This window comes from Bos grunniens, chromosome 19 (assembly GCF_055505025.1).
Source record: "Bos grunniens cultivar Pamir isolate PY7600 chromosome 19, Bosgru_T2T1.0, whole genome shotgun sequence".
NCBI lineage: Eukaryota > Metazoa > Chordata > Mammalia > Artiodactyla > Bovidae > Bos > Bos grunniens.
In genome coordinates this window covers 928,135-952,746 of record NC_141183.1, presented here as the reverse complement: position 1 = coordinate 952,746, position 24,612 = coordinate 928,135, and the positions used below count along the sequence as shown (strand labels likewise).

The following is a 24,612-nucleotide window of genomic DNA, read 5'->3' as shown; positions in this document are numbered from 1 at the left end:
ACTTACTCAAAACAAGTAACGTGTTTCACTTCTTGTGAGTACATATTGTAATTTCAACCAATGGTGAAGAGCTCCTAAATGGAAGTACTGAGTGCCTGTGTGTGTGTTCAGTCCTGTCTGCCTCTCTGCAACCCCACGGACTGCAGCCCGCAGGCTCCTCTGTCCATGGGATTCTCCAGGCAAGAACACTGGAGGGGGCTGCCATGCCCTCCTCCAGGGGATCTTCCCAACCCAGGGATCGAACCCACATCTCCTGCATTGCAGGCAGCTTCTTCATCGCTGAGCCACAGGGAAGCCCAAAAGTAGTTACTATGTGTGACTACGTAAGACTTCTATGAAACATTATAAGTATTTTTTACATTACTCGTGGCTCTGCTAAATTTAATGAAAATGTTTTTCTTAATTAAATGCTCCTCCAAGAATAATCCATCCACAACTGATTTTGTATACTCCAAAAACAAGTCTATACTACAACTACTGTGTCATCTGAGACTTCAGAAAAGAAACGATCCAGGGGCTTACATCCAAAATTTGAACAATTTAACTCCCCCAAATTATCCTGCTATTATATCCCTATGAATTCTGCTTACAGTCTATTAGCTCTGACAAAAATTCAGAGCCTTAATTAAATCCAAGAATTGTTACAAGTAACTTTTCTAAATGAAAACTAGCTTATAAACCAGTAAACTCCCAGAAAAGAGTACACCAAAGCACGACAGCTATTTCTAGATAGTCTAGAACACTGTTACTCTTATTCTTTCACACTCCTCTTTGTGTTTTGTGAACACCCACTCTTTTATAATTACGTAGGTTACGTGAAAGTAAACTCCTTTATATTTTTCCATCACTATTTTATGTTTTGTAGCTTACCTTTTTCTCCCAGTCATTATTCAGAGATTCTGTACTCTGCTCGCATATCTTTTTTAACTCTGCAATCTGGTTGTCTTTGGTCTCTCTGATAACCTGACCTTCACGGACGAGGGTCTGAACTGTCAAAAATGATGAAAACGTAATTAAACCCATTCTAGCTGCCACGTAAGAGTCCAGTGACAGAAAGCAGAGTGCACCAGTTAACAGACCATCCCATCTCCTGCTGGCCTCCTCTGCTCTCCCCTAAAACCTCTCTTCCTCCCTCCTCTTTTCCATGTCCACCTGCGCAGCCACGGTGGAACCCTCGCCGCTCACCCGCAGACAACGCGCACGGCGTGCCGGCCTCTGCAGCTCTCCTGCGGGGTGCCCGCCGCTGCTCTGCAGAGGCCCTTTCCCCGTGCAGATGCTGCGCCACGACCCCCAGACTGTAACTCCCAGTTCCCCTCCCACAAGACAGAGACCCAAAGCCTCTGGCACGGGAAACAGCTCCTCAGATCTGACTACCTTCTGGCCGTATCTTCAGCCAAGTCCATGTGTTTAAACTCATAAACACACCAACCTATCTGTAAATCCACATCCTTTCATTCTCTTGCCCAGATGCGCCCACCTATCCACCTGGAGTGCCCTCCTCCCCTGCTGAAATACTATGCTCAAATCAGTCTCAGGTCAAGTCACACCTCCTTTAGGAACCAACCAGTCTCCTACTCTTGCAGGGGCAGAATTGCACTCCTCTCTAGGCCCAGGGAACCTCCTAGATTTCTACATAAGTCCCCTATTACATTGCATGCTATAACAGTTTATTTGCTTCTTCACTGAGGAGAAAGATATTTCAACTTTTAACTACAGAGCAAAACACTGGCACTCAGGCAAGTACCCCAAAGGTGGTGTGCTAAGCCCACAGACAAAGGAACCTACCGCTCCAATCTGCCACCGCTCCTGGGTGTATTAAGTTACTGGGACTGAAGCAAAACATGCTCTAAATTACATAAAACATATCTCTCATAAAGCATTCAAATTTCTATCTTCTTTTTAAAGTGATTTAAACTGTCATTGATTCGAGTGAAAACTGTTCAACATATTCATGTCATCCGGATACAAAATAAATTCAGTTGTGTATTTGCTTGAAAGTAGTATTTTCTTAGCTTCCTTAGTATGTTCTTATTCACTTACTGGAAGAGAGGAAAATTTTCATAAACATTTACATAGAAATTTCTTTCACTTTTATATCTCAATGATGCAGCACTGGTGAGGAGAAGAGTCCAAGTTAACCTGATATTGTTGTTCAGTCGCTCAGACGTGTCCGACTCTTTATGACGCCATGGACCGCAGCACGCCAGGCTCCCATGTCCTTCACTTTCTCCCGGAGCTTGCTCAAACTCATGTCCATTGAGTCAGTGATGCCATTCAGCAATCTCAACCTCGGCTGCATTCCCCTTCTGCCCTCAACCTTTTCCAGCCTCAGGGTCTTTTCCAGTGAGTCTGCTCTTCACATCAGGTGGCCAAATTATTGGAGCTTCAGCTCCAGTCCTTCCAATGAATTCCAATAAAAAAGGTTTTTTAAGTGTAAGTCACTCAGTTGTGTCTGACTCTTTGTGACCCCATGGAGTGTAGCCCTCGAGGCTCCTCTGTCCATGGAACTCTCCTGGCACTGGAGTGGGTAGCTGTTCCCTTCTCCAGGGGATCTTCCCAATCCAGGGATCGAACCCAGGTCTCCTGCATTGCAGGTGGATTCTTTACTGTCTAAGCCACCAGGATTCAGGGTTGATTTCCTTCAGGACTATTTGGTCTCCTTACAGTCCAGAAGACTCTTCTCCAGCACCACGGTTCAAAAGCATCAATTCTTTGGCGTTCAGCCTTCTTTATGGTGCAACTCTCACATCTGTCCATGACTACTGGAAAAACCACAGCCTTGACTATAAGGACCTTTGTTGGCAAAATGATGTTTCTGCTTTTCAATACACTGTCTAGATTTATCACAGCTTTCTTTCCAAGGAGCAAGTGTCTTTTAATTTTGTGGCTGCAATCACCATCTGCAGTGATTTTGGAGCCCCCCAAAATAAAGTCTGTCACTATTTCCACGTTTTCCCCTTCTATTTGCCATGGAGTGATGGGACCAGATGCCATGATCTTATCGTTTTTTGAATGTTAAGTTTTAAGCCAGCTTTCTCACTCTCTTCTCTCACCCTCATCAACAGACTCTTTAGTTCCTCTTTGCTTTCTGCCATCAGGGTGGTATCATCTGAATATCTGAGGTTGTTGATATTTCTTCCAGCAATCTTGATTCCAGCTTGTGAAGTCACTGAGCCCAGCGTTTCGCATGATGTACTCTGCATACAAGTTAAATAAGCAGGGGGACAATATATACCCTTGTCGTACTCCTTTCCCAATTTTGAACCAGCCCATTGTTTCCTGTCTGGTTCTAACTGTTGCTTCTTAACCACCATACAGGTTTCCAGGGAGACAGGAAAGGCGGTCTGGCACCCCCATCTCTTTAAGATTCCCACAGTTTGTTGTGATCTGCACAGAGGCTTTAGCATAGTCAGTGAAGCAGAAGTAGATGTTTTTTCTGGAATTTCCTTGCTTTTTCTGTGACCTAATGGATGTTGGCAATTCGATCTCTGGTTCCTCTGCCTTTTTTCAACCCAGCTTGTACATCTGGAAGTTCTTGGTTTACGTACTACTGAAGCCTAGCTTGACGGATTTTGAACACAGCCTTGCTAGCACGTGAAATGAGCACCAACTGTATGGCAGTTTGAACATTCTTTGAGTGTTTAAAGTGCCTGGTTTGAATCAGAGTAAAAACAAAAACCTAGAAATAGATTTTAAATATGTATAGCCACTGATGTTTGGAGTGGTTCCATGACAAGACTCTCCACTTTCTTCTTACTCTTCACTGACATCGGATCATTCACAAATCCAGCAGAGTTTCTTTTTCAGGTTCACTCTCCCCACTCCCACTGCTATTACTGAGATATTCTGGGTCCTCATCATCTTACACATGACATTATGGAGGCACAGTGGCCTTGAGTTGAGGAGACTTTATATACATTACATCTCCAATTGCACCGCTTTATGAGTAAGAGGCATGCAATTGGGCCATAGCAGATGCTAAAGAGCAGGTTTCCTAAGAAGGAAGATCTCTCCCCTCTTCTCCTCTCTCTCTCCCCCTCCCTCTCCTCTCTCTCTCCCCCTCCCTCTCCCTCTCTCTCTCCCCCTCCCTCTCCTCTCTCTCTCCCCCTCCCTCTCCTCCCACTCTCTCCCCCTCCCTCTCCTCCCACTCTCTCCCTCCTTCTCCTCTCTCTCCCCCTCCCTCTCCTCTCTCTCTCCCCTTTCTCCTCTCTCCCTCCCTCCCTCTCCTCTCTCTCCCCCTCCCTCTCTCTCTCCCTCTTTCTCTCTCTTTCTCCCTCCTCTGCTCCATTCTGCCTCTATTATAACAGACTGGGAATCAGCTTCACCATATTACCAGGCTGTTCCACCGAAAACATGCAGCCCTAAAACTCACCTCTCAAAAAACATTCCCTGACTCTCCAGCAGCTACAGGATAAACTTAAAATTTCTAAATCTGAAATTCAAGGTCATGCTTATATGACGCCAAGTCACCTATCTTAGTCTTAGTCTTAGTCTCTCTCTTAACATGAGGATCTCCACTCTAGACAAATGTTTTGCATCATCCTTCCCATAGTTTACGAACATCAGCATTCCCACCCCAGTGCCTGGAACTCTCCTCTGCAACTAACTAAATCTTACAAAACTTTTAAAGTTCTTTCCCCCTCCCCAAATATTTCCAACACTCTCCTTAAGACTGTCCACTACATTTCAATGCTTTGACCTACAGTCATAATCAACTTAACACTGGATTTCCTGTTTTCTTTTCCTTCATAATGAAAGTATAAATGAGGAATACTTTTTAAATGTTCCATCCATCACAATATAGCATATATTATAAAGCATAAAGTAGACATTTAATGGAATGAATTTTTATTAGACCAAGATGAATAATTACTCTAGACTCTTGTGAAAGCCAGTAAGTTCTATTCTAAGACTGACCTATGGTCATTCCAGTCCAATGACGAGAAAGAGGATTAAGAAAGAGTAACAGTTACAGACTCTTCTAAACCTTTAATCAAACCAACCACCATTGCTACCAAACACACACACACACACACACACACACACACACACACACACAGGTTTTTCTTAAGTCATACAGAAGTTCACATCAGCACATCAACAAAGGAAACCCACACAAACCTTCCTATCTCATACTACAGTCAGAAATAAAACTGTCCTTTATAGAAGCACTAAAGTAGAAATGTTATTAAAGGATTTATGTAACAATATACAACATCACCTTTCTTCTCAAGTTTTCTAATTGTCTCTTCAGTTTCATTTTGTTTCTTTTTGTATAAAGTTTTCATTTCTTCTATTTCATTATTCTTTCTTTCTAAAATCTGCAAACGAATTTAAAATATTTTAGTACACTATATCATTTTATGTATGGAACACATAATTTTTAAAAAAGAGCACAATATTCTTTTAAGTCTATCTCAGCTAATCCTGTAAGTGGCTTCAACCCAAAAAAGATGTTATATATAACATCGATTTGTTATATATAACAAAAGCGATGTTATATATAACAACCCCCCAAAATCATATTTCAATGCATTGACAAAACATTAAATACACTATAATAATTGATTACTGAAAGAAATATGCTGTTTTGAATTTTCATGTACTAATCCTTAAGGGGATTGTAAATACTAGATTAGCTGATTCTCTAAAATATGACTCACAGATGACGCTGTCACCAGGCCGCAGAGAGAAGCAGCGGAAGCCTGAGCCACTGACACAGTGCAGTCCCCTCCCAGCACCGGGCAGGTGCCTGCAGACAAGCACAGCCTGAACCCCCACAGGGTCCTTCTGCCACTTCCACACACAATAGCAAGCACGCCCAGACACACGGGAACGTGGGGTGCAATAGACTTCTTTTACATTCAGTTCTGCTCTTGGGAATCAAAAAAGTCAGCTCAAAGTATGTCCAAAATTGTATGAGTATTTTACGTCATTAATTTATACTCTCAGAAGTTTTTAAATGGATCATTAAATACTTTAAAAAATATCTAATACTTTAAAAAAAATTGGAGAAAAACCAAGTATAAGAAAGTTACCAAGCAGGGTAAAGAAATGTTTAACCAAGGGGGAAAGGAAAACTAAATTGAAGCAGAAGTATGAATATCCACTTTTCTTATGGTTGCGGTATATTCCTATACACGCAAATTCAATTTTTGAAAACAGGTTATCAGCATGTCTAACCAAGTTTTTCTTGTATTACCAGCATCTTACTTTACCTTTCATTGCTTTGGTCCCACCTCTAAGAACAACTGATAAATAAGTAAAGGAGCCAGTCTGAGCTCCATGTCCATAAAGAAGCAGAACAGGAAAAGAATGTGTGCAAAGAGATAAACACTTTCAATGTTATTCCTCCCCAATTCCTAACACGTAGAAAATGCCATACGTGCAACAAACTGATGAATATACTTTCCAAACCTGGCACGAGGTCAGCGAGTTCACTTATATTTTACCTGGCGTTTCAAACTAGTTGTGCTGCTTTCTTTTTTCATGAAGAATTTATTTTAAAAGAGAAATTCCTGGAAAGGATTCTACTATTAAATGTTTTTCTTAGAACAGAGCTTTTCAACGGACATACCAAAAAGCCTATTTCAAACTCTATTACCATGATTTTTCCAAATATATTTCTATATTTATTTATATTACATATCAATATTTTAAAATTTCAATTTAGACGTGTATTATGCTCTATTGAAATTACAGAATTATATTACTGAATCTCTAACATATTTATGATAGAAAACTGCTTTGATCTAACCGTTCATACTTAGGTAAAATTCTAGTAAGAACATAAAGTAATATTTGCCTTTAAAGTCTGAAAGGAAAAGAGGAAAGTCAAGGAAAAGGATTCAATAGTTTTTCTCTAATTTTCAATCAGTGGTTTCCCTCTTGTTGCTTTGCAAGAAGGTGAGCCCAGTACATGCCTGACTAAACACGACTACATTTCCAGCTTTTAGGAACGCAGGGTAGGGCAGGAAGAAAGCAGGTTACGAGACGCTCTGGCCTCCACTCCTCCCTCCAGCTCTGGCACTTCACTCTGGGGAGCAGCATCCCCCAGGCTTAGTTTTGAAACAGACAATGCCAAGTTTCTATCTGGATCAATTCTCATGAGTTTCAAATTCATATATTAAAATTATACTTCTATATCACTACATTTTTAAAAGCAGTACTAAAATATAGTTACACAATTATAAGGTATAATAACTATAGATTGATGACTTTTGCTGTGCCCATTAAGAAGAAAAAGTATACTTTAAAGTACAAATTGAAATACTGGAAGGCATACATCCCAACGAGCCACTGAAAGAAAGCCAACACTGGCCTCACAGTGCGTGCAGTCTACACCAAAGAGAACTAAGTTCAGGATTTCTTTTTAAATTAGAAAGGAAACTGCAATTGCCAGAAGACTGAAAGGATATTAGACCAAAACAAACTCTAGTATTTACAGCTGATGTTTCATTTCAACTGTAATGAAAAGCAGTGACAGAAGGTAAAGGGCTGTAAGAAGAAATAAAGGAGAACTTGAAGATCATGTAAACTATAAGGTCTCACATAAATACATTTGTCTAGCAAATGAAGTTTAAAGATCAGCTTTGCTAGGATACTAATTTAGCAAGTCCCATTTATATGTTAGACTCTCATAAGCATATAAATATAATAAGTGGATGGATGGTCATGAGACCTAGAATATTTCAAATACTCAATCCTAAAAAAATAATAAACGTACACACCCTACCTTCTGAACATCAGCGTCATGTTTCTGTTGCAATTTAAGTTTCTCTTCGTGATATTTAGCTTCCATCAGCTTTGTTTTCATGTCCAACTTCAAGGAAAATATTTTAAAGATGTTATTAATTTACTTTTCCATTTTTCAAAAGTACACAATTAAATTAAAATAAACTCCTGTATGAAAGAGATCACCTTACAGTCACGAGTCCAGCAATCACACTGCACACACTCATACACTGGGTATACTCTGTGCTCACCTCCAAGTTGATTAAAAGTCTTCTGAACAAACATCACTCTACAGGCTAAGGAACAGATACTCAGATACTCAGCCCACGCCACTGCCCTGAAAGGGTCACTGTGAAGTGATATTTTGCCAAATCCACTTGGTATTGTGTGGCACAGGCCAGGAGGGTCCCCGACATCTGTTCCTCTCTTCTTCCCTTGGGGCCCCACTAACGCCACCACCTGGGCTGGGTGGGGGGCTGATGGGGCAGACGGGACGCAGGCAACTGCGACGGACATGTTTTCTCAGAAGTGGCTTTCCCTCCACCCTCTTTCTTTCTGCAGGATGAGTAACCAAGACCTCAGGTGCAGAGACTGAAGCTGTGAGCTGAGGACGGACAGGCTGCCCACCAGCCGGGTCCCCCACGACATGGCAGAGCAGCACACTGCCCATGCGCCCCACACTGCTGTAGGAATGCTAAGTGGACTCTCTTCTCTAAACTGCTACACCCTCAGCGATATATAACTTTTTATTATGAATGTTTGTATTATGAAAACAAAAATACGTTATTTTCTACACCTTGTCTTTCTCTCTGAACAATATCTCATGGAAATCCCTCTAAAAACATTTGCTCTAGTTCTTATTCATTTTTTAAATAGTTACCAACTATTCCTTCATGAGCAGAAAATAAAATCCGTTCAACTACACTCTTAATGCGTAGTCACTTTCTTTTCAGTCTCCACTACAAACAACATGGCCAAGCATTCTCCTGTATGCACCCAGCACACTTGGATTTTGCTTTCTACAGGGTGGGTTCTCAAAAGACGTGGCAACGAATCAGATTATCTAGATATATTGTGCCCTCTATTAAAGGCAAATTCACACTTTTGCGGGAAGGACAGACATCTCACTACAATCCTCATGTGCGTTTCCCTGAAAACCACTGCCTGTCGGCCCCTCGTCACACACTTCGGTCAGTTCAGTTCCGTCCCTCTGTCGTGTCCAACTCTTTGCGACCCCATGGACTGCAGCACGCCAGGCCTCCCTGTCCATCACCAACTCTTGGAGCTCGCTCAAACTCATGTCCATTGAGTAGGTGATGCCATCCAACCATCTCATCCACCATCTTCCCCTTTTCCTCCTGCCTTCAATCTTTCCCAGCATCAGGGTCTTTTCCAATGAGTCAGTTCTTTGCATCCGACGGCCAAAGTACTGGAGTTCCAGCTTCAGCATCAGTCCTTCCAATGAACATTCAGGATATAAATATGTCACACGTTTGGGGCCTTCTGAATCCGGTCTTCTATGAAGGCCCTTTCACAATTTCATCCACATTCCTGTCTGTGGTCAGTAAAGCCTGGCATGCAGTTTTATTTATTCTGAATTAGTTTAAGGCGTGTATATACATTCACAGTCCGTCTCTAATATTTTCCCCAAATTGATTGTTTTTCACTTGATTTTCTTATATATATATATATTTACCTTACAGATTCTTTATGTCACTTGAGTCAAATATTTCTATCATTTCTTTTATTCATTCTGAGTTTGGAAAGGTTTTTGGGTAAGAAAGACCTGATGTAAAAATTTTTGTTGTTTTGAAACTTTTTGTCTGGGTGTTTATAGGTTAGGTTTTAGGTACATCCAGAATTTTTGTTTTTTTATTATTGTTTTATTATTATTGTTGTTTTATTATTTTTGTTTTTAGAGGAAAGGACCCAATTTTATTTTCTTTCAAGTAACTGAAAGGTTGTACCAGCATCATTCATTAAATAAGTCTTTTCTCAACATATTGACAATGAACTTTGTCACTGTTTTTATTTTTAAGGGGATTTAATTTTTTTCTTGAAATGTTCTTGGTTCTAACTGTGTTGTGTTTGCCCCATAAAAGCAGTTGAAAAGAGTATCCCCCTCTATTATCTCAGAGAATCTGTGTAATATGTAATACTGGAACACAGTTCTTCCTTAAATGTTTCCTTACATAAATAGGTAGTTGTAAAGTAGGGTATGTTAATCCCCTTTTTGATAACTGCAGATATTCTTTTTTAGTAAATCAGCGCTCACAAGTGCTAGGCTTTCTAAGTCACGTGGACTTGGTAAGTGGACTCCAGCTCTTCGCTGTCACAGCAGGTCTGCTGGTCTGTCCTGAACTTGGAATGGCTCTGCTACCCATGTCTGACGCTATAACACCACGCATTACTCATTTGGAAAACGTCAGTTCAATGAGTTGCAGAGGTTTCCAAATATTGAAAATTTCATTACATAATATCAAAACCTCACACTGGTTTTAATATTATCACCAATCTCATCGGAAAAGTCTTAGTATTGGAAAGTTCTCAGGCTCACAGTGACTGATACAGGGCTGCCAAAATTCTAATTTGTATTAAAAGGTCAAATTCTATCATCAGTGTGAATATGGTCAGTTGTTTTGCTTAAAGTGACAGGCTCGATTTGTTCACTTTCCAGAAACTGTCTCCCAATACCCGAGTCTGAATAACCATATTTTGTCCGTCAGCCATTACATCAGGTGAGAATGACATCCCACGAGCAGGAGCCATCACAGTTCATCACTGAGGAAGCCATGGGCTTTCCTTCTGGCACCCCGACACACGCCTGGATACGCACCCTCAGCCCTCTAGACAGTTCTACTTTGTCACTCAGCTAGCAGAAGATGTGTATCTGAGTTACAAGATTTAGTAAAATTAATAATTTTCTACTTGCTCCACTGCGAACATCCTTAAATAAGATTAGTAATTTTCCCCTGGGAGCATGTGGCAGTGAAGAATACGTCTACTGGTACAATCTGGTGCCGCTGCCTTGACGTGGGTCGGGATATAGTTTTACCCAACGCTCTGTGTGCAAAGTCAGTGCAAATGTAAGTACAGTAGAACAATTATTTTTAATTATTGCAAAAATAATTTTGACCTCATAGACCTCATGGATCTTAGGGATCACAGGGTTCATGGCCCACGCTCTGAGAACCACTGCCCTGAAGAAACTCTTGTACATATGTGTCAGGAGACACGCACAAAGTTGTTCACAGGGCTACTGTTTGTAAAAGTCAAAAATTAGAACAGATTCATCAACACAATGGCAACAAGGTGTGGCAGATTCATTTAATAGAAAGTACTGCAAATGAAGCCAACTGCAGCTGAGTGCCTAACAACCAGGAGTGTTACCCACATGCTACTGAGCAGAAAAGTTTAGTTGTATTTAAATGAAGTTCAAAATCCGCTGAACAAAAGTATTTTCATTCTTAAGAAGGCAGGCATTGGTAGCAAAGTCAACTTAAAAAGCAAAGCAGGGAAACGATGAGAGACGTCAGGATGGTGGTTGTTGTTGGGGAGGTGGACGAGAGCAGGACTGAGAAGGTGGACGGCAGGCGGCTGGCGTCTTGGTCAGGATCTAACCCTTGCCTGCATGTGGTCCACGATGGTTTTCCTTTGAATAATTATTACATTTTGTAAGACTGAGAGTCTCTGAATGCTCTATTCATAAGAAATGCTTTAAAGTATAAATTCTCTCATTTATTACATCAATGACTGTAGATTTTGTCATTTGGATTTATTTAAATTCTACATTTTACTAGGAGATTTGCAAAAGGAAAAAATGCCTAATTGGCATTACGTGTAAGAAAGAAGCAAGGCAGCCTTTTAGGCAATGGGTGGGAACAGTCACTGTGGGTGGAGGTAAAGTTCAAAGGAAATACTCTATTTTATTTCACAAAAAGGGCAATTTCTACCATCTGTTCTCTGAGAACTGATGGTTGCTCTGAAAACTGATCTCCTCTCGTTGTGTTGTGTTCTCTTCTTTCATTTTCAGTGACAACGGTTTTCCAAATGTCTTAATCTATATCAGAAATCTTTTTTAAGAATACTAAAAAAATAAAAAAAAGAAGCACACTGCTGGATGGTGCTCAAGGTCACACAGTCCTGTGATGTGGATATCACAGGAAACGTGTTAACAATTACAAAGGCAGACAAATCCAACCATGTTTGTGAATGACAGGCTGAGGTGAAAATAAGGGGTCACAGTCACCAGACATGTCTTCGCATAAAGCCAAACACGCTGAACAAAATTTCTAATCTTAAAATAATGTATATGTGTGTTTTTCCCAATCAAAAGAAAACTACTACAGTTCTTCAACTCTAATAAAATAATGTTGTGAATATTACTCATTTAACATCTAAGGTATTTTCTACAGAATTATAAACTTAAAATGGAAGTTGCATTTTATAAAGTTTAATTTCCAAAGGCTGATTAAAGATTTCAGAACTCGCCAAAGCATCAACAGAATTAAATCATTTATTAAATGCAGACAAACTCTGTAACCTACAGAGGACTTCACGTCACTCAATTCTTTCCACACTTACTGCATTCTTTAACTTAAGCGCTCAACCTCCTAAGTTTTTATTTTGTAACATTAAGAACTGATTAATCTAGATTATCATCACTACTTAGAGTAAAACCCTGTGAAATGGACCTGAGATTAAAATACAAAGATGAGATTTTAAAAGAGACAAAAATGTGAATTAATTTTTTCATAATCTTGGAATAAGAAATCTTTTCTACACAATACAAAACCCTAAAGCCATAGAGAAAAGACTGATAGAGCCACCTACTGAAAAGAAACTTCTATACGTTTAAAAAAAGACAGAAATAAATCAAAAGACAGAGAAAAATACCTGTAAGATATATGACAGAGACCTGAGTTCCTTAATATACAAACTGCTGAGGAATCACGATGAAGACAAACTAACAAAAATATAGAAAAAGGTTTAATAAAGGACAGTTCACAAAAGTGAAATTAAAAAGACAACAGACAAAAATATGCTCATTCTCACATAAAAAAGCAATGCAAATATTAAAACAAGATACTATTTTTTGTCTCACAGAAAATAAAAGTGTTTATACTTCAGTGTTGCTGACTGAATGGGGAGGCAGACATTCTCATACGCTGTTGGCGCAGGTGTAAACAGACCTGACCTGTAACATTCACCCACTTAAAGTACGCAATTGGGTGTCTTTCAACACAGCAGAGAATTATGCAACATCACCCCAGTCTAAATTAGGACGTTTTCATTACTCCAAAAAGGAACACGCACGCCCGCTGGCCATCACTCTCCACTCTCACCAATGCCTACAGCCCAAGGCAGACATAACATCATTTTAAAGGCAATCTGTCAATATCAATAAAAAATTGAAATGTGCAATTAGATTTCACAGAACTTATGGTCTAAGAATAAACGTGCAGTACATACAACTGTACACAGGGATACTCTTGAAACACGGCTTGTTGTAGCAAAATATCCTTCACAACCTACAGCCCTCAGTAGGAATCTCCAGTAACAAAACATGGGCCATCAATAAAACAAAGTACAGTGCAACTACTTAAAAGGATTAAGCCGTGTTACTGATATAAAGATCATCAGAATTATGTTTGAATTTAAAAAGCAAAATGAAACAATATGTAGAGTATGATCTAGTATATTATTTGTATTTTTAAACTTTTAAAGAGAATACATATTAAATTTTTATCAATGATTACCTTGAAGAGTGATCAGGTGTTGTGAAAATAAATACTATTATTTAATTTTAAAATAAACATAACTCAAACAAAACTATTTCTTACTTTTACAACATGACCCAGCAACAGCGGAAGCAGTTTTGGATGGAAACACACACAAGACGCCTCAGGGCTGTCCGACCTGGGTGTGCAAGGGTCTGCGGAATTTCAAAACGGAAAAGCCGCCACCCTCGGGCCCACAGTAAGCACCTGAGAAAAGGGACTTCGGCCAGCGGACCTTAGACCATCCTTCTCAAGGATGACTAAACGCATCACAGCGTAGCTATGCATTTAAGCATACAGAAAAGTCCAAGTTAGAAAACTATCTTTGGAAAACCAGCAAAAACAGTAAAGCAGTAGGATTGATAGTTTCTTGTTTTTAACTCTTTTTTTTCAAATGGACTTTTAAATTTATCCATCTATTCATGCACCATTCTAGAAAGAGTGTGAGGTAGTTACACAAATATGATGAGGTTAAGGTAGATGGACAGAAAGTTGACATGAACGTGTAACAGTCAGAGACTAGGAAGACAGCACACAGAGGGAAGTGTCACGGAAGAGCGCAGCGCCTGGAGACAGGCTCTGGACGCTCCGCCCCACGGAGGCCAGAACTGGGGCGCCGGGGCTCCTGCAGAGAGGCAACGAGGCAGCTCATCAGGCAGAGCCACGTTAGGTTCCGCAGAGGGACGCACACGTGACTCAGGGAAATCGACAAAGCCTGAATATCTTTCTACTAATGATTAATATTTCCTATTTCAAAAAGTAAAATATTAAAAAAAACTGTGTCCGAAAACAGAAAAAAGCTTTTAAAAATCCATGCTCTGTATTTAAAATATAATTAGTATCTTTATATTTACAAAGGCAGTCTAAACGGCCACTTTCCTCAGCATTCAAGTAGCTCCTAATTTCCTCTGCCTTTTTACATTCATTCTCATTTTTGCATATAATACATTCTTTACTTGTATCTTAAAATTACATACAATTTTCATAAAACTTCCAAGTATTAATTTTTATTTTAGAGGTTAAATCTTTTATGCTACTATACTTACAAAAATCCATCATTTCAATTTTACCCTGTCAGACATAGTTCATTACCCCATACAAATATTTGAATGCATATAAAGATAGAGATATGAGGATTTTTTTTTTCAGAATTACTTATATTAGTGAAAACTCAATCTCAATATCTAACAATAGGGATACGTCAAATTAACTGGGGATAATTCTATAATACAGACTATAATACAGCCATTAAAAATAAATGTTTGGACAGCAAGAAGGTCAAATCAGTGAATCCTAAAGGGCATCAGCCCTGAATATTCACTGGAAGGACTGATGCTGAAGCTGAAATGCCAGTACTTTAGCCAACTGATGCCAACAGCCAAGTCATTGAAAAGATCCTGATGCTGGAAAGACTGAAGGCAAAAAGAGAAGCGGGTGAGGTGGTTGGACGGCATCACCAACTCAACTGACACGAACTTGAGCAAACTCCTGGAGAAAATGAGAGACAGAGAGGACTGGTGTGCTGCAGTCCACGGGGTCACAGAGAGTCAGACACCACTTAGCAGCTGAACAGCAGCAACCTCCTGGAGAAAGCCAGAGAGATAATTCACAGTATTGACTTGTAGCCAAGAATAGGCAGGAATGTGTTCTGCTGTTACTAAATTTTACATGTACAGATGTATGTACCTCATGTTAAACACGTATGAGAAATAAAAGAATGGACATCAAAAATAAATGAAGAAATGCTTAGGAACAATGTTTAGTAGCATAAAATACTCAAGTTATACAAAAACACTTAGGTTATATCATCTCAATTGTCTAAAGAAAAATAACATGTATTCTGTAGAATATGTTAAAAAAAGAATCAAAGTCAACACAATGCTACTTCTTCATTTCTATATATTAATTTCACAGGTGATTTATTTCCTTCTTTACATATGGTGTATTCTACAAAATTTCTCCCCCCTCTGGGCAATTAAAAACCTTTGTTTTTCTTTATTTTATTATATTTTACAAAATTTATTTAATAAACACCCAAAATTATTTTATAATCACAGACACTTCTTTAAAAGAAACTTAAGTTCTCACACTGGAGCAACTCAGCCAGCATATACTCTTAAATATTTTAGGGGGAAAAAAAATGACCAAAGCTTTCACCCAAAATAGCCAGAAACAACTACGTGACTACACAGGGTTATTTTGGTCAAAGCGCACACCGGGTGCATTTTAAGATGCGCTGTCAGTCGATGTTTACATGCAAACTCCTCAGTGATCCTGCAAATATTTTTGCCAGTATACCAAAAAGAAAAACAAAAACATAAGGGCACAGAAAAAAAAAAAAGCCACACACATTTAGAAATGAATCTCTGGTGCAAAACAGGATACTTTTAAGTATCTTCTCTTTCAACACGTATGTGGCGAACATTGGTATGCTCAGCCCTAACCCAAAGTGTAACCATACAGAATAAGAATACGGTGTCACAAAAGACCAGAAAAAATTTCAAAAAGACAGGAGGTAACTACTCTAAGGTAAGCAGTCTGAACAGTAAAAGGGAAAATGGTTGGTAATGACTTGGAATGACGTGTAAAAACAACTGACAATTCCTTAAAAGGAAAGAAAAACTTTCAGAACAAGAATTTCAAAGAAGGTCCATCTGAAGGTAAGTACTGTCCTCAAAAAGTTTTCATGGAATGTAACATTTTTTATTTCAACAGGCTTTTTTAAAAGCACCAGCAGTGCACTAGGAAACAAAAGCCTGCATGCCCCGAATGGGAGCTCTAAGAGGACCTCTAAATTACTGAGGTCAGCAGCAGTCATTCCGGCAGGCTGAAATTTAAAGGGGTGGCGGAGGACTGGAAGGCTAGGATTGACATACATACACCATTGACACCATGCATAAAACCGGTAGCTAATGAGAACCTGCTGCACAGCACAGGGACCTCGGCTCAGTGCTCTGCGGTGACCTAAATGGGGAGGAAATCCAAAAAGGAGGGGAGATGTGTATATGCATATCTGGGAGTCACTCTGCTGTACAGCAGAAACTAACACTCCCTCCAAAGCAGCTATGCTCCAATGTCAGTGAAAACAGAACGGAAGACCTGCCTTTACCTGCACCAGGATTCTACATTTGCACCCACAACAGCCTCTTCCTACCAGGCGTCCGTTACTCTAACTAAGACCTGAAAACTCGTGTTACACAAAACGTGAAATCTGCATGCATAGATTAGATGCGCCAGAAACACTGCGATCCTACCTCTTTCTCATGCATGCGGGAGAGTAACTGGTCATCGTGCAGACTGCTGGATTTTCTCAGGCTGAATTTCGGAGTCATCTGTTGAATGAGGAAGAGCCATTCAATACTTTTTCAGGCTTGGTGTGGCCAGAAGTAAACTCTAAACTGCCTGACGGTCATGCCAAAATAACAGAAACACTGGAGGAAAAAAGGGATGCATTCACTTCCAAGTGATAGGATTAACAAGACTACTACGCTTCATAATGTGGACTGGCATCACTTTCTGTAAACAACTAAACAATTATTTTATTTTAAGACATCTGCCACAGGGAAAGCTCAGGGCAATTCTCACCTACCAGAGTAACTGGGATGGGCTTCTGTCTCAGGTATCGAGGGTTTTCTATCTGAAATTTTAAAATAAAGACATTAATATTTGAGTCTTAATTAAACTATAATGAAAATGTCTTCCATATGTCTTAATATTTAGCATGTTTCTTAGAATACATACTGCATGATATATTTCTAGTGGCCCACTAACAAATAAAACGTCAAGCGTAACTGCCTTTGCATACACAAGCACCCTCGAGTGATCCTCTCACAGCCAAGGCCCCGGCCTCCCCCTACTCCTGCTCACCTCACACTTCACCCCCAGGTCCTGAAGGACTCTCATCACCCGGACACGGCAGGTGTCCCGTGCCTCTCTACCTCTGCCCACCCGCCCCAGTCCCTGTAAGCACGCACCTAGCATCCTTCAAGTCTCAATTTTATCACTAAAGCCCCAAGCAGATTTGCAAATCTGAATGACATAAGCATATGAAAACATGCTTAAACTACTATGAAAATGTATGAAAAATGACTATGAAAAATGTAAAGTAATACCTCAAGAGATGGTATTTTACAGCCACCAGATAGGCATACATTAAAAATTTGACATACAGTTATAGAAAACATATTTATCAGTTACCAGGGGGTATGGGGGAAAAGGATAAATTAGGAGACAGGAATTGACAGATACACACCACTATATATAAAATATGTTGCTCACTTGACAAAGAACCCGCCTGCAATGCAGGAGACCCAGGTTTGATTCCTGGATGGGAAAGATCTGCTGCACAAGGAAATGGCAACCCACTACAGTACTCTCACCTGGAGCATCCCATGGACAGTGGAGCCTGGCAGGCTACACAGACCATGGGGTCGCAAGAGTCAGACACGACTTAGCAGCTAAATCACATCAGATATATAAAATAGATAAATAATAATAACCTACGATATAGCACAGGGAATTCTCCTCAAGACTCTGTAATGACCAACGTGGGAAAAGAATTTTAAAAAGAGTGGACATATGTGTACGTGTAATTGATTCACTTTGCTATACAGCAGAAAGTAATACAACACTGCAAACCAACTAGATTCCAAGAAAAAAAATTTTAAATAAATCAGTTAAGTCAGTTGCTCAGTCACGTCCAACTCTTTGTGACCCCATGGACTACAGCACGCGAGGCTTCCCTGTCCATCACCAACTCCAGGAGCTTGCTCAAATTTATGCCCATCAATTGACGCCATCCAACCATCTCATCCCGTCATCCCCTTCTCCTCCCGCCTTCAATCTTTCCCAGCATCAGGGTCTTTTCAAATGAGTCAGTTCTTTGAATCAGATAGCCAAAGTATTGGAGCTTCAGCTTCAGCATCAGCCCTTCCAATATTCAGGACTGATTTCCTTGAGATTTGACTGACTTGATCTCCTTGCAGTCCACGGAAATCTCAAGAGTCTTCTCCAACACCACAGTTCAAAAACATCAATTCTTTGGCACTCAGCTTTCTTTATGGTCCAGCTCTCAAATCCATACATGACTACTGGAAAAACCATAGCCTTGACTAGACAGACCTTTGTTGGCAAAGTAATATCTCTGCTTTTTAACATGCTGTCTAGGTTGGTCATAGCTTTTCTTCCAAGGAGCAAGTGTCTTTTAATTTCATGATTGCAGTCACCATCCATAGTAATTTTGGAGCCCCCCAAAATAAAATCTGTCACTGTTCCCATTGTTTCCCCATCTATTTCCCATGAAGTGATGGGACCGGGTGCCATGATCTTAGTTTTCTGAATGTTGAGTTTTAAGCCAGTCTTTTCACTCTCCTCTTTCACTTTCATCAAGAGACTCTTGAGTTCCTCTTCACTTTCTGCCATCAGGGTGCTGTCATCTGTGTATCTGAGGTTATTGATATTTCTCCTGGCAATCTTGATTCCAGCTTGTGCTTCTTCTAGCCCGGAATTTCACATAATATACTCTGCATATAAGCTAAATAAGCAGGGTGACAACACACAGTCCTGATGTTTCCCAATCTGGAACCAGTCCGTTGTTCCATGACCAGTTCTAACTGTTGCTTCTTGACCTGCATACAGATTTCTCAGGAGGCAGGTCAGGTGGTCTGGCATTCACATATCTTTAAGAATTTTCCACAGTTTGTTGTGATCTACACAGTCAAAGGCTCTGGTATAGTCCATAAATGAGTTTTTAAATAAATAAATAAGTTTTAACAAATAAGTTAAAAAACAAAAATTAAAAATTTGATAATAGAAATGTTGCAAATGTGGGGCCTACTGTTGGGTGTATGACTTAGTACATTTACTTAGGGAAAACATTATTAAATAAAGATAATAATAAAGTCTACTTAAATATCATACCAGAGAAAGAGGCATAGTCTTTAGTAAACAACAAGGTACTATATATACACGGCTTTTTGAAAAATAGAGGCAGCCAATTTCCAGCAGGCAGCCAAGTACACTCAACAAATATTTATTGTCTGAAGGTATATATATGAAAAGTAAGTAACCATTCTCTATTTTTGGAATGGAGAAAACCAGCAAAGAAAGTAAGTCCTTCAAAGACACAGGCACACAAAAGCCTAACTTATGAAGCAGGATTAAATACAGGGGGAAAAATAGAGGAAGAGAAAAACAGAGCATTCTCAAAGATGCTCAAGCTCTAATTAAGCTTAACATTTAAACCCAAAAGCCAAGAAAACCATTTGTGACTTATTTTTACCCAGCTCTACATTTATAAGCAGGGTACAAAATACTGGTTTAGCTAATTACAATGTAGCCTTTCAACTATGCAGAAATAACTTCTATTTCATCTTCTTCATCTTTAAAAACCATTAAATACAGAAGTTAAGGACTCATTGCATTATCATAAATTTCCTTTCTCAAGATGACAAAAAGGTCTATTCTAATATTTAAAAGCAACAGGGAATGCTGGAGACAAGCATAAATCTTCTGTTGTTCTTACTCATTTGCAGTACATTGTCTCATACTGACTCTTAACGTGTAATGAGAATTATTCATAGGAGAGCATGTTCTTGACTCTGTCTGAGGGAAATAAGCAATCTATCTTCTGATTTTATAACAGCAGCCAGATGTGCTTTGAAGCTGAATGTTCCCACTTTGTAATCCACAAGTAACAGGGACTTGCAGAAATCTGTAAACAGTCTTAACATTGATTTTTTTCATGCTCTTTCAGAAGACTTCTTGTTCTCTCATAATACCTCAAGAAAGAATACCACAATAAGGAATGTCCAAAATGGAAGATAAAAAGAGCTTATGTGAAACATTAAAGTCTAACAAAATATTATACAGACAGTAATGCCAAAAATAATTAAGTTCCAATAGCATGAATAAATCACATGACAGAATGTTTCTTGTTTGAAAAACAAGTAGAATCACAATAATAAAAAAATAGTAATTTAAACTAGACATGAAAACAGATATCTGAATGCTCTCTAATGGAAACTGCCTTTGGACGCTTTGTTTAGTTTTTTAGCAGAATTGTTCAGAGTTCTGTCAGCTTGTTTTTTTCAAATTATTCAGGCTTTGGTCAAACTGACCTCCTTATACACTAATATTGATCAAAGAGAGATGTTCCAAGGTTTCAGAAAAACAGAAAGACATTTTATCTGGTATTTCAGCCATCCTAGAGGAAAGGGCATTCTAAGGCAATATATTACCAGCAGCACAAGCAGAATAACTGTTCTTACAGTCAGAGCGCCCATCAGAAGAACGGCCAGGCCTCTTTCTACAGCATGAAACGAATTCAGCAGCACAACCAGAATAACTGTTCTTACAGTCAGAGCGCCCATCAGAAGAACGGCCAGGCCTCTTTCTATAGCATGAAATGAATTCAGCAGCACAACCAGAATAACTGTTCTTACAGTCAGAGCGCCCATCAGAAGAACGGCCAGGCCTCTTTCTACAGCACGAAATGAATTCAGCAGCACAAGCAGAATAACTGTTCTTACAGTCAGAGTGCCCATCAGAAGAACGGCCAGGCCTCTTTCTACAGCATGAAATGAATTCAGTCACCAGCGTCACTTATGCTCCAAAATAACGCTCTTACTCAAAGTCAACATTTTAGAAATTCAAAAATGTTTTCCACAGAAAAAAATACAATACTACAAATTGGTTTACTCACATTTCAACATGTAATGAGCACAAATAAAATACAGATAAGAGACACCATCCACCGCCACAAGGAGAAGCAAACAAGCCAAAGGGCAGAATGGAAACAGATGCACTATCATCTGATTTGGGGACAAAACCCTCGCAGTGCATCGGGAAGAGCAGAGGCTTCTCGGTAAACGAGAGCACAGGTGGGTGCACGTGAGGGCTACAGATCCTCACTCCTACCTTACAGCACACCCTGCAATCGCCTCTGGGTGGCAAGCAGTTCCAAGTAGAAAAAGTGAAACGGTAGAGCTGCTAGAAGAAGACGTGGGAGAACAGCTTCAGGAACTCAAGACAGCCAAACACCGCACGCAGACACAGAAAGCACTTTTTCATGAGGCAAAACCATGGGGAAATGAGCCGCATGAAAACTTAAACTTTCTGGGACGTGGGCTTCCCTGGTGCTCCGGTGGCTAATACTGCTCCCAAAGCGGGGGCAGGGGTTCAGTCCCTGGTCAAGGAACTAGATCCCACGTGCTGCAACTGAGAGCTCACAAGCCTGAGCCAAAACTCAGAGCCCCGTGCAGCCAAGTGAATAAGTAAAAATTAAAAAAAATTTTTTTTAATTCCTGTTCATCAAAGACACCAGTAAGAGAATGGAGGAAAGCAACAAAGTGGAAGAAACTGTTTACCATACTAAATTCCCAAGGACTCATCCAGAATAGATACAAAGCTCTTACATATTGACAAGAAAAAGGCAGAGGGCCCAACATGGGAGCGTGCCGAGTCCCCAGTCAGCCCTGCGCCCTGAGAGGCTCCCCAAGCCGTGCTGGAGGCACTATCAACGTACTAAGAGGGACCGAACTTTACCAGACCAACCTAGACAGCATATTCAAAAGCAGAGACATTACTTTGCCAACAAGGTCCGTCTAGTCAAGGCTATGGTTTTTCCTGTGGTCATGTACGGATGCTAGAGTTGGACTGTGAAGAAAGCTGAGCACCAAAGAATTGATGCTTTTGAACTGTGGTGTTGGAGAAGACTCCTGAGAGTCCCTTGGGCTGCAAGGAGATCCAACCAGTCCATTCTGAAGGAGATCAGCCCTGGGTGTTCTTTGGAAGGAATGATGCTAAAGCTGAAACTCCAATACTTTGGCCACCTCATGCGAAGAGTTGACTCATTGGAAAAGACTCTGATGCTGGGAGGGATTGGGGGCAGGAGGAGAAGGGGACGACAGAGGATGAGATGGCTGGATGACATCACTGACTCCATGGACATGAGTTTGAGTGAACTCTGGGAGTTGGTGATGGACAGGGAGGCCTGGTGTGCTGCGATTTATGGGGTCGCAGAGAGTCGGACCCGACTGAGCGACTGGACTGAACTTTGTCAGCATCAGGAAAACACACTGAGCGACTGGCCTGGACTGGACTTTGTCAGCCATCAGGAAAATGCACTTTCAGTCCACACGTGCAGTGTCACTAGCCGCTGCAGAGAGCGGCTCAGTTGCATACTTTAAAGAAAAACTGTTAATAACTGGCACCTCCAGGAGCCGGAGAGAAAGCGACGGGCGGGCGCAGCGCACACCGTATCAGAGGAGGATGTGCACGGGCGCCGTCAGACCCCACGGCGTTCCCATTCGCAGCACCGCACACACTGTCACCACGAGCCCAACCTCGTGGAGCCCACGCGCTCTCTTCCCCACCCCGCAGCCCCACTCCTCCACCTGGACTCCCCAGCGGGTCAGCTCGGCACACTTCCCCCGGCCTCCACGCTCCTTGCCCAGGGTTCCGGGCCTTGCAGGTGCCCCTGGCGCTGGACAGGAGGTCCCACCAGGGGCCCTGCCCTCCAGGGGCGCCACTGGACTAGGGGTGCTGTCCACCCTCCTGCTGACCATCCTGTCCTGCGAGGTCCCCAGGACATGAGTTCTCCAGAACAGAACAGAATGTTCTCTTGCCCATTCTGCAGAGAGCTGACCTAAGGGGTCACCTAAAGTGTACCCACTGTTTGCTCCTGGTGGAAGCAAGCCTCCACAGTCAGCACAGAGTCCCGGGTGGGGACGGGCTGGGGGCGGTGACCCATGCAAGGCCCAAGAGAACCTCCTCCTCCAGACCCTCCAGTCCTCCTCAGGAAAAAAAAAAGTTTATATAAAGACTGTCATGAATGAAATGTATATAAGACGGGTTAACAAAGCAAAAAAGCTCCCCCAAAGCTAAAGGTTAAAAAGGCTAAAGAGTAATAATAATAAAAAATAATAATACAGGAGGGAAATTTAACAGCTAGGTTTAGGAAGTAAATCTCTACTTTTCACAGGGAAAATATTAAAACACTCCTGGGAAAAGAAAGAATATAACTAGGGGAAATGTATTTTTTCAACAAAAACTAGAAAATCCAAAATCTGGAACTTCTAATGCGTCAGAAAATAGGTGTTGACAGGCATGCCAGCAACATTAAAAAAATGTGCCCTTAGTATAGACCACAAAAATTAACTAGCTATTAACTGATCATTCAGAGGAAGAAAGAAATAAAAGTCCATCACACATTCTCATACAAAACTAAAATCAAAGCAAAATCTAAGCTTTTTAATACACTGGATATTTAAATTATTCTACTGTGATCAAGAGACATAGTTGAACCTGATTAATGCAGCCATTTTATAAATACATAAGAATGCAGGACTTTATTTCACAGTTAGTGCATTCTTTGAACAATAAAAATGTGAAACAAATTCCCAGGTGGCCCTAGGTTTAAGGCAGTACCTCAAAATATTTTAGATTTTTTATCTTAATTTTATTATACAAATGAAAAGTTTAATCCTCTGAACAGTTAAATATTCATGAAAAGTACTGTCTGTGCCACGAAACGCACATCAGAAGTTCCGAACGGCCCAGGGCAGAGGCCCTTTCAGAAGGACGTCACAGAATGTCCTTCTCTGATTCTGCTCTCCAAGGCCTCCTCGCTCCTCTCCCGCACCAGTAACACAGGACTCGTTCCAGGGGCAGCTTTCCGACCTCATCAAATTTGGAAATGGTTTTCTTTTGACCCATTCTCCTCTGGTTATCAATGCTACTTCTCTCTTCTTCATTAACATACCTTCAAATGACCCACTCAAATCCCTTCGTGTCCCCCACCTCTGACCCTCTGACGGTGGCCACTGAGTCCCGGTTTGAAGTCTCTAAAGACAGAGCTGTTCCAGGCACTGGGTGCAGCCACCACGTCCAGCCTGTGGCTGCAAAACAAGACTGCAGCCCTGGAGACCACAGAGGTGAAAACTTGAACTTCCCCGATTACTCTCCAAACACTAGCAGTCTACGATAAAACGGTGAAACCCTTGAAATGATTCCCCCGTCAGACAGCCAAGTAGCTGACAGTAAGCCAACCTTCCATTTCCCTGGAACCAAAGCTTTAGATGCCCTCCTGTTCGGCCTG

General features: G+C 40.7%; 1 protein-coding gene across 50 annotated transcripts in view; it reads right to left on the bottom strand.

Moving 5' to 3' along the window:
* Positions 1 to 24,612, bottom strand: part of CEP112 (centrosomal protein 112) — a 315,095-nt gene that overhangs the window by 248,781 nt on the left and 41,702 nt on the right. For 36 of the 50 annotated variants that reach the window (XR_015146986.1, XR_015146987.1, XR_015146978.1 and 33 more), the window contains 5 exons: positions 17,104 to 17,151; positions 16,769 to 16,846; positions 7,736 to 7,822; positions 5,222 to 5,321; positions 871 to 989 (listed from right to left, as the gene is read on the bottom strand). Coding sequence is in view for 40 of the 50 variants with exons in the window: in XM_086355752.1 (XP_086211878.1) it covers positions 871 to 989; positions 5,222 to 5,321; positions 7,736 to 7,822; positions 16,769 to 16,846; positions 17,104 to 17,151 (432 nt within the window). In the remaining 10 variants the exon portion in view is untranslated. Of the gene's footprint in view, positions 1 to 870; positions 990 to 5,221; positions 5,322 to 7,735; positions 7,823 to 16,768; positions 16,946 to 17,103; positions 17,152 to 24,612 lie in introns of those variants that run through there. The other 14 variants (XM_086355787.1, XM_086355784.1, XM_086355788.1 and 11 more) reach the window with 3 other exon arrangements.